The sequence below is a fragment of the Aphelocoma coerulescens genome, chromosome 2 (assembly GCF_041296385.1).
Source record: "Aphelocoma coerulescens isolate FSJ_1873_10779 chromosome 2, UR_Acoe_1.0, whole genome shotgun sequence".
NCBI lineage: Eukaryota > Metazoa > Chordata > Aves > Passeriformes > Corvidae > Aphelocoma > Aphelocoma coerulescens.
In genome coordinates, this window is record NC_091015.1 from 14,526,366 (window position 1) to 14,537,109 (window position 10,744).

The window sequence follows — 10,744 nt, forward strand, 5'->3', positions numbered from 1 at the left end:
TCCCTGTTCCTTTTTCTTAGTTGTTTTTAAAGCTGGGAGTTTGTTGTGGGTGTGGATGTTCTAGGTTTGTTTTTCTTTGCCTTTTAGGTTTTTGAAGTGGCAGTTGGTCTTTTGTCAGAAAATACTTAGTAATACATCTCTATTTTTTTTAAGTCACTTTATCTTTTCACTGCTACTGTGACTTGTGGTCAAACAATATTGCTTACTTTTAAGATGTTCATCCTGGGATTCTGTAGTGACCAGCAGAGGTGGTCATGTTGCCATATGTATTGTGTGCCCTCACATAAGTTTTTTTTTTGTTGTTTCCCCACTAAGAAAGTCTTGAGCTTTTTCTGTCTTGCATGATGCAGACATGCTGCTGATGTGGAACAACTGCTGTGGAAAATCCTTTTCTCGGGTCTGTTATACATGGCCAACAGGGCCATGAAGTTGAGATGGTATCTCAGGTCTTCTGTTCATGAGAGGATATGTTACAAAAGCTGTGCTGTAACATAGCATTCTCTGGCTACAGGGAGTATTAATTTTCATCCTGAAGATCAGAGAGGTTTCCCCACAGCTGGGTGTTGTATAAACATTTTGAAGTGCCTTTGATCCTAAAGAAAGGCAATTTATTCTGATTGTCACTTTGAGTGCTCAGTATTAAAGATCTGTGGAAGTTGTTGCACTGCGATTTTGCATGTAAAGCAAGAAGGCGTGTGTTAAAATCCCTTACAAGTTACCTGAACACTTGTAGTGTACTGAAGGCTAGACTTTGGCAGCAGGATCAAGTGGCCAAGTAGCATCACTTGCGTAGGGGGTGGTTCCTTCTGATCTTACTGAGGAATTATGAAAAAGTATCCTTTACTCTCTTGAAAAAAGAGCTGATTAAAAGGTATTGACACGTTATTCAGAACATCACTAAAAGGGAAGCAAGAACATTAAAGCACTATTGTTGTGGAGAATTAACTTGTTCAGCAGCAGAACTACTTCAGGAAAGGAGCCTGTATTGCTGGCAGTGTCAGGTTTCTCAGTCATAATCTTCAGAGATGGAGTGTACAGTAGGCATGAGTATTGATCTGAAGTGTTTGTGTCCCCTGTTAGATTGATTTGGTTCTGCCAGGCAAATAGTCTTTGGACTGCATCACTTTAGAGACTGTGCTCTCTGCTGGAGACTTTGTATTAAATGTGTTGCATTCACATTTTTGAATGCTTGGATCTCATAAACAAAAGTTAGAGACACTTAAAGCTGCACGCATGGATCATTCAGTTTCAGCCTTGTGTTTAGGAAGCAGAGCAGAGATACCTATCACTAGTGAAATACTGAAGCACTGGTTCCCAGGCTCTGCAGTAAGAGCAGGCTACAGTCTTGCATTCTGTTGCTTTATGCCTTTGTCACCCAGAAGCTGGATCACTTTGAAAACAGTGTCTAAAAGCTGGCAAGGCTAAAGAGGCTGCAAGGCTGGCAAGGCTGGTGGTTAACTTGAACCTGCTCACTGAGCTGGGAAATCACTCTTTCAGAAGAAGCCTTACTGAAAATTGTTAGGTTTTGTGTTTGGGATTGTAGACATTGCTGTATATGAAAAGCTGTGGGTATCCAGAATGTAGTCAAATGCCTTGCATTCTCTTGTAAACTAGACATTTAGGTCATGTGATGCAAATAGTGCATTGCTATTCAGTTAACTTCTGCTGTGGGAATTCCATAGAAATAACATTTTTCCCAGTAAACTTGCATGCCTTTTTTGGACCTCCTAATCTGCTTTTTAAAAGCAGTTTTTCATGCTTGGGGATCTAGCAGGGTAGTGAGCTATGCTTCCATTTCCCAAATATGTAATGTTGGTTGATGGATCTGCACTTGTTCAGCCTGGAGAAGAGAAGGTTTTGGGGTGACTTAGTTGGGACCTTCCAGTATCTGAAAGGAGACTACAAGAAAGATGGAGAGGGACTTTTTACAAGAGCATGTAGTGACAGAACAAGGGAGAATTGATTAAAACTGAAAGAGAATAGGTTTAGATTAGATATTAGGAAGAAATTCTTTACTGTGAAAGTGGTGAGGCACTGGAACGGGTTGCCCAGAGAAGTTGTAGATGCCCCATCCCTGGAAGTGTTCAAGGCCAGATTGGATGGGGCTTTGAACCTGCTCTAGGTGAAGGTGTCCCTGCCCATGTCAGAGGGTTTAGAACTAGATGAGGTCCCTTCCAGCCCAAACTGTTCTATGATTCTATATTGTTTTGTCATGTTGTTGTTAAGGTGTTACACCTAACACCAGGTTTTAGACAGCCCTTTTCCAGAAAGAAACAGGAGGGAGCTAGCTCCTCAGCCCTTGTGGCAATTCCTTGTAGCGATGTAGAAGGACTTACCCATGGCTTCCATGCCATCACTGGCTGTTTAGATGTTATTTAACCATTGTAGCTGTAGTATTCTCGACACCGCTCTGTGTTACTGTTTTCACTTTTTTGAAATGCTTCTTTCACATTACAGGATAAACTTGGTGATAAAAAATACTGAAATTTGTAATGGCCACTTCCAGTTATCATTGGAATTTAATAGTCTTGGCCCATCTGTGGCTGCACTGTTGAGATCCTAATTGAAATGGCATTGAGAGTAACAGGTGCTTATAACCCATCCTAAACTTAGTCGAAGGAGGAAATACTAAAAGGAAAAGCCTCTTTAGTCTGGGAAATGTGACTGTGGATGGGGGAAGAGTCAATACTTTTTGAAACACCTGAGCACTTCCAGAGAATTCAAGACTTTGTAGTCTGACCGGATTTTCTCATTCAGTTTCAATTCAGTTGGAGTAAAACTTTGCTCCAAAACAGTGTATCTCTGGGCTTGTGGATCTATTACACTTTGCATCCCATGCAAGGATGGTCACATTTTTAACTGCACAGTAAACTGTGTGTACCCTAACTGGTATGTGACATTTAGGTGGAAGCTAATTTTAGCAATAATGGGCAGATAAATATAAATGCATAGCAAGTTTTCTAGCTTTTATTCAGTGGCTAGCAAAAAATCCTTATTAATGATTTTCTGTCTGTCTTCTGCTACCAAGTAAGGAGTGCATATATAGACCTTATATCTAGTTTATAATTTCTACAGTTCTGATGGTAGGAGTTTCACACTTAAGTTCTTTGGGGCTAAAATAAAAGGCTGTTGTAGTAGTTATCAAGGGCATAATGATTCATGTTCTCATAGTGTCTAATCATGCCATGTTTAAGTAAAACCAATCTTGAACTTCTTTTCAGAAAGTGCAACATCTTTGGGTCTGGTGCATCAAATACTAAATCACACTGATGGCTCTAAGTCTCTCCAATCTTCTGAATTCACTGGTGAGAACTTGCTGTACAGTAGAAAACCTTTAACCAGGGAGTGTAAGCCAGATAACATCTCTCCTAAGATAGAGGTTTTAAAATGTGATGTTCTGGATTACTTAGCGTTGTGATTGATGTTTGCTTTGCATGCACTTTGGCATTAGTAACCACTAACTGTTGTCTTATACAACAGGGATGCAATGCTCTCATGTATTTCCCTTAAGAGGACCTTGTGACATGATACATCATCTTTCCCACACACATTAGCAGTTCTGTAGTTTATTGAATTTCTGAAAAAGTTTGGAAGCTTTAGTGAAGTGACCGTTCTTCTATTACCTGATCAAAACTCCCTTTTTAATGGTTATCATCTCCACTGAAAGGATTAGGAAATCTAGTATTCTATAAATAGATTAGAGAGGTTCTTTGAACCTAATGTAGTGTTAATGCTTCAGTTTTCCCACTGAAATATCATTTCTACTCTTGAGAACAAATACTTAACTTGTTATGAAACAGCTTTTAAGCGACTGCAATTTAAAGATCTGATTCTTAAGATTTAACCAGAAACACTTGCCGAAAGGTTTAATTATGTTGTTTGAGTCTCTCAGTATCAGTTTTTTTAAAAACTTCATTAAAGAAAAGAAAATCTCAGCTAGATAGGTCATTGTGTTTACTCCACAAAGCTTGCTCAGTTTGCCTGGCAAATCTAGGGAGCGTCTTCCATTCAGGAAATGAAAAGGAACGCCAGTAGAGGGACCAGGAGCTTACACATGTGTTTTCTGGGGTATGCTCCCTCACTTTTTTAGGAAACTGGTTATTGTGATCAACTTCTTTAAAGTCTGTATTTTCCTACTTAAGGGAAGAAGAGTAACAGCAAGTGAGTGATCTCACAGCAAAACTTGCAGCAGTAGCTGGGAGGGGAAGCTGTGGCTGTTTATCATAAAAAGACCTATCTGTTCTTACAGATTGCACAGCCAGACCCCCCCCAAGACACTCGTCACTGGTTTTGGCCACTTTTGGGAAGGACTTGAGTTTTCAGAGAAGCTAAACGTAAGCTACAGAATTGTAAGGCTAGTACATGTTAAATGCTGTGGTAAACCAGTGAGCTCTGTTAGAATAGTTTTATATTGCAGTATAAAACTGCAAACTATGGGTCTTTGAAAAGTCCATTGGCAAGTATCACTGTTACTGTGTGCTCCAAAAAGCAATACCCGAGTATCACCATCCCACAGAATTTGGTTGATGTGTAAACAGAATCATGCAATTGAAAAATGATACTCAATGGCTTAGTTTGAGAAAAAAATAGATATACAATTATCCCAAAGAGTACAGATACTCATATAAATGAATGTAGGAAAACACATTCATAGTGGAGTGTGCAATAACTCAGTTTTTGATAAAACAAGATTTGTAGCTGTCACTAAGGAGATACTGAGCAGTCATTTATCCTGTCAGTCAGTATCAGTAATGTACAGCGTTTCTTTTCTTCTACCTTCCTTCCATTCCTTTTTGCAGTCTGTAAGACAGAAAACATTTCCTTGCTGCCAAAGTACAGCACCAATACATTGCAGAATATTTGTTTGTGTTGTCCCGAGCTGTTAAATGAACAGGATAACAGCATAACACCATGTATTGACTTTCGATCTGAAGGTTGTCTCAACTGAAATATTACCACTTGATACAGTGTGCTGCAAAAAAATAAGGACCATTCATATAGCCAAGTCTCTTGGTAAAGAGCTGCCCATCTTCTGATAACCATCTTGAGATATGGATAATTCCAGGCAGAGTTGTGCCTTAAAGGTTCCTCATTTAAGGTTAGAAAAGGAGTTGGGCTAGGTTAACTTAAGAGTCAAGTGACTTGCATAAATTACTGAAAGTGTCTTGGAAAGTATGTAGAAGTTTTGTGGCAAGGTACAGCTGTTAACTGTGAAAGACAGTTGAGATATTATTAAATGATAATGTTCTTATTTACTGTGTATTAGTAGTGTTGTTTGAGATTTCCCTCTTTACCCATCACTGTGTAGTGAATGAAACTGGGTGTTTTGTCACTGTTTAATTTGGTAAATCCTGTACTATTAAATAGTCATTACTGAGTGACGAAACCATGACCACTGAGGTCTGAGCATGCAGTTTGAGAAGAGTCTGTAAGCACTGCATCCCTCTTTGCTGCTGAAGCAAGGACCTGAATTAAAATCTCATGTGTCATCTTTAACCATTGAATGTTATGTTTTGTCCCTGTTTAGAACGTCAACCTGTTGTTCACCTTTCTGTTGCTTACTAACATTTTTTAAAGCCTTGGAGATCTCCAGTAACATCAGGAATCTGTAACTTTGTGTAGTGTTGTGTAGCAATACTCTCCTGAGTTGTGAGAAATGCAGTTACTGATTTAAGTGTTCAAAAAAGCTCTGGGCTTGCTGCTCACCTGCTCAATTTTTTCCAGGCAGATAAAGAGCAGTGTATGACAAAAAGGGAATGACATTCATTTTTGCTACTACTTCTACATGTACCATTTTTCTTTTGACACACATGAAAGGTTATCAGCTGTGTCCTTTCTCCTTTTTAGAACAAAAATGAGAAGAGAGAGTAAAATTTTTGGAAGAAGGTTCTTGGGGATACTCACTGGTTTTTTAGATAAAGTGATGTTAGCAAGATGCTGAGTTTGGCACCCATCCAGATGCATCAATGCTGCATTGCAGACAAGCAGAATGTGTTCTCTGCAAGCCATGTAACACATTAATAGCAGCTACATTTTTATGCAGCAAAGCATTCTGTTTGAATTGGTTCTTTTAAAAAAAAGACAGCTGAACTTAGGCTTGCTCTTTGAGAAGCTCAGGACTGTGCCTGCAGATGTAGAGGCACAGTCAGGACACCCATGACTTCACTGTGCTGAACATATGTGTGATTTCCCCAGTTCCAGTCACAGTTGGGTGCCACAGGAAATGAATATGTAAGATTAAATAGGTGAACATACTTCCATGTGAAGGAGATACAAATGAGATTTTTTTCATGCATGGGAATGATAGTTTTCAGAAGCAACTTATATATCACAATTAATATGCTTATCTTTTCAACTGAAATGTAATGTAAGCTGTAGTCTGAGAGCAGGAGGGGAAGAAACCCAGTGGTCACGTTAACAAAATACATGGTGGCGTTTAACAGAAGAGGAATAAAGCATGCTGTCCTAGTTTACAGGTCTTGAGAAGAAATTTTGATTTGGATAGTTCACAGTAATAGTAATGTTTTCATTAAAACCTTCATTGTAGTGTTAGCATGGAGAGGGAAGACCTGGCTTATGTAACTACAATCTATAACCCATTCTGGTACATTAGCATGTCTGTCTATGGAATGGAAAAGGAATATCAATCAGATTATTTTAGGAGGCTGTAGCTTGCAGCAGCCCTTCGTGAGCAGTGGTGTGTTTCTAACCTGGATGCAACTGACTCAGGATTTCACAGTAAAGCTCTGATAGTGTTGTAAGTAGTATTTTGAAGTGTCTCTTTTAATAAGGGAAATGGCAAAAACGTTGCTGAGTGTTTAACCTAAATTGAAAAAAACTGAAATTAGTTGTTCTTGAGCGTATTTTCCAGGTAGTATTTTTAAGTGGAGGAGAAGCAGTTGGAATATAGATGATGGTGATGGTGGTAGCAGGGTTCTTCTGTCACTTGTTTCCTTTGACAGCTGCATAACTTCCCAGACTGGTGGGAAGCATACAACTCTTAAGGGTTACAGGCTGCTTAAAAATAAATGAACTGATGTACAATTTCAAAAATACAGCTTTTCTAATTGTCACTTTTGGAGAGAAGGGAGAATGCTTCCAGCCGTTCGTTCTTTAGCATAGTCTTTCCTAAACATAGCTTGTCTGCATAAGCTTCATTTGCTGTTGTTCCAAAAGAAAGCAGTATTTTGGAGGTGGTTAAACCAACACAGGTGACTGCGTTTACTTCAACTGTTTTATAACTAGAATCTTAAATATATTTAGGACTTAAAAACTGAAGTGAACTGTTAATAAATTTTGCTTAAATAGGTACAGGTGAGGTGATTATGATGGTGGAAGCTTTAATCATAGTCAAAGATGGTGGTATGACATCCTTTTTTGCCCTTCTTCGTTGTTCTGTGTGTTGTCTTTATTTATGTAACTTATGCAATCTATTCCTAAGCAATATATTTACAGTGTTATGCTACAGAATAAAATACCTTGTTGATAGAATCATAGAATATACTGAGTTGGAAGGCACCCATCAGTATCATCAAGTCCCTGCTGTCCCTGCACAGGTCACCCTGATAAATCACACCATGAGTAAATAAATGGAACTTTCAATATCATTTGCAATATGTTGGCTAAACATATGCTGATTCTAAATTTTAGGCTTTGGAAAAACAATAAATTATGTATCTCTCAGTACCAGAACAATATATCCATTTTCCTCCCTCTGTTACTGCTGCTCAGCTTTCTCATGTTGATCTTTGTGTGCTAAAGCTTTCTTGCTCTAACTTATGTTGGATGGCAGCTTAAAAAAAAAACTCTAAAGGAGTTGTAAATTTTATTTTTTGTATAAATTAAACAGTCATCTCCTTGAGTATTTATTCAATGAATTCTAATTTGTTTGGTTGGGGGTTTTTTTTAGAAAGGACATTTATGAGTGAGGTTACTACTTTTAAGCTATTCCCATAGGAATATTTATAAATTCTTGCAGTGATATTTAACTGTAGAAGTATTTAGAAGTAATTTGTTGCTTATGGCAATATAAATAAGTGCTACATCATTACTTGCTCAAAGATGTTACTTAAAAAAAAACCTGAATGTAACAGCTGAGTAAAATTTTATAGCTTCAAGTGTTCAGATACGAAAATGCTGGTAATAATTCCAGTGCAATTTCTAATACATACTAGAAGTAGTTTGAACAATATTTAAACAACAAAAAAAGACAAGTACACCAGGAAAGTGCATGCTCAGCAGTGTTTGCTCTGATGTTTCCAAATATTGCAGCCACTTACACAGACTTATTCAAGTTTTACATAAGATATAATTGGTCTTCAGAATCCTGCTGTATCTATAAGTAGGACATTATCATAATTTTGATGCAAACATTATTTTCTGCAGGCAAGCCTGAAGGAGTAGACTAACAAAAGATTCTTAAAAATTTCAATTTGTGAACAGGATTTAAGTGTGGTAGTGATTTGTTGCCAAGCAGTAGTGAACTTCCCCGAAAGCATGACTTCCACTGCGAGTACTATTTACAGTACATATTTGGGAACATTTGTACAATCTGAACATAAAATTGAAGGAAAATCTGAAAGGTGTATCCTTTGCAAGGGCATTCACACTCTAACCTTGATTCAGTTTGTAAATTGAAATCTGAGGCTTCGTTTTGTTTTGGAAATGTAAACTAAAAGTTCTTGCACTGAAGTTAGTTAATGAAATAGGGATCCTGCTGCACCATTGGGCATCCCCTTGTCAATCCGTATGATTAACGCTTTGTCAGTTTTATACCTGTGGATTAAATTCTGCCTGACTTGTGATGCACTGAGTCACCTCTCAAAGATTTTAAAGAGAAGGATATAGTTCTGTGAAATTCTGTATTGATGGAGTTACTTGTATGGCTGTAGTTACAAACAAAAAAAACCTGTACAGCCATAGAGTGCCCAGTTGTGAGCATGCCAAACCTAATGCTTTCAACTAAAACATAAATCTTAATTGTAGGCCCTTGCTGCTTTCAGAGTGCTGTCAGTGAGGGTTGCATTGCAGTTGCCAAGTTTGGCATATAAACCTATTTCACTAATAATGCAGGTACTGTAGTTTCACAAGGTAAAACCAGTGATGCCATTTCTACCTGATCATTCTTTTTAATCTGTTTTTAAAGTTGGCTTGATTGCATTTTGGTTCCTTTCTCCCCCTCCCTTTTTAGTATCTTGAGCTAAATTCATTTAAAGTCTATATACTAAACAAACAGAGAAGGTGTAGTTTGAACAAAAATTTCTAGGAGAATGTCAGCCTTTTTGACATGAAGGTGCATTAAGGCTCTTAGGAACTTGCTGTGGTAGTTTTTGGGGGGGGTTTTAGGTTTATAAAGTAGATGTGTTGATATACACAACTCCTACATATTTTGATATAGTATTTTCTCATTTTATATTTTGTTCAGCATTTACAGCCGAACAATACCAGCAACATCAACAGCAACTGGCACTAATGCAGAAACAGCAGCTTGCACAAATTCATCAACAGCAAGCAAATAGTAATTCCTCTGCCAACACATCACAGGTGAGGGATTTGTCTGTGCTATGATTTATCCCTCATTGTTTCCCACCAGGGTTCATCTCTAATTGTCAACTGTTGCCATAGAACCTTGAAACTAACCAACAGGAAAGTGGCTTTCGCCTGAATCTACATCATAGCCATTCTGTAAAGTGTTTAGAAGGGACACTGCAGGTGAGTGTGGCAGGCATTGCCTCTGCTCCCTCTTAACAAAAAAAAAAAAAAGATGGGTCAGTCAATTAATGAAATTTTCAAAGCCTTAGAAATATGAATTGCAGAAATCTCCAGCCATATCATTATCCTCTTGTCAGTGGGGAATTTTCCGAGCAGAATTTTAGTTAATTAAAGCTAAACTCATACATATGTCCTCCCATACAGCTGTGAAAGTGTCTAATACTCATAAATGTGTAGTGAGATTACAGTGGTGACAGACATACAAAAAGGTTGCTTGCAATCTGAACCTCCCAGTCTCTGAATTGGGTTTGGAGTTTCATGAAAACAGGTCGATCTGTGAAACAGTGTTGTTACATAGAACTTCGGAAATCAGCTTCTTTGTGTTTTGAATAGTTGTGGGGAATATCATCTTGGTTGTTTTAATAGAGCTGAAAGTGCATGGTAGTACAAAAAAATCACAGTTGAGATTTTTAGCTAGCTTTACCAAATGCTGACAGTTTCATCTGAGAGAATGGCTGGTCCACAGTTCTGATTTACATGTATTGATGTTTGTTTTACTAGGTTTTGTGTAGCTTTAAAATGGGGAGAGTACTGACAGTTTGGAAGCCTCAATCACATATATTTGCCACCATTGTTCTTTTTAGGGTTTTGTTTCCAAGACACTGGATTCTGTTAGTGCTCAATTTGCTGCTTCAGCTTTGGTTACATCAGAACAGCTGATGGGATTCAAAATGAAGGATGATGTGGTGCTTGGAATTGGGGTGAATGGCATTCTTCAGGCCTCAGGTATGCAACTGTTTCACAGAATTTGATTGCATCTTGATTTTTACAGTGAAGACGTGTCTGTTCGGAGTTGAGTATTTTCGGAAAAACGAGCTTACTGATTTTTTTTTTTCTGTTGCAGGAGTGTACAAGGGCTTACACCTCAGTAGTACTACACCTACTGCACTTGTCCATACAAGTTCATCGTCAACAGCAGGTTCAGCCTTGTTACAGCCTTCAAATATAACGCAGACTTCGAGTTCCCACAGTG

General features: G+C 38.1%; 1 protein-coding gene across 9 annotated transcripts in view; it reads left to right on the forward strand.

The window, feature by feature from the left end:
• Nucleotides 1-10,744, forward strand: part of EPC1 (enhancer of polycomb homolog 1) — a 64,551-nt gene that overhangs the window by 51,642 nt on the left and 2,165 nt on the right. For 3 of the 9 annotated variants that reach the window (XM_069006508.1, XM_069006504.1, XM_069006510.1), the window contains 5 exons: nucleotides 3,222-3,305; nucleotides 9,425-9,543; nucleotides 9,625-9,711; nucleotides 10,356-10,497; nucleotides 10,616-10,744. The exon at nucleotides 10,616-10,744 is cut by the window's right edge and continues 238 nt beyond it. In XM_069006508.1, coding sequence (XP_068862609.1) covers nucleotides 3,222-3,305; nucleotides 9,425-9,543; nucleotides 9,625-9,711; nucleotides 10,356-10,497; nucleotides 10,616-10,744 — 561 coding nt within the window. Of the gene's footprint in view, nucleotides 1-3,221; nucleotides 3,306-4,249; nucleotides 9,544-9,592; nucleotides 9,712-10,355; nucleotides 10,498-10,615 lie in introns of those variants that run through there. The other 6 variants (XM_069006506.1, XM_069006505.1, XM_069006507.1 and 3 more) reach the window with 6 other exon arrangements.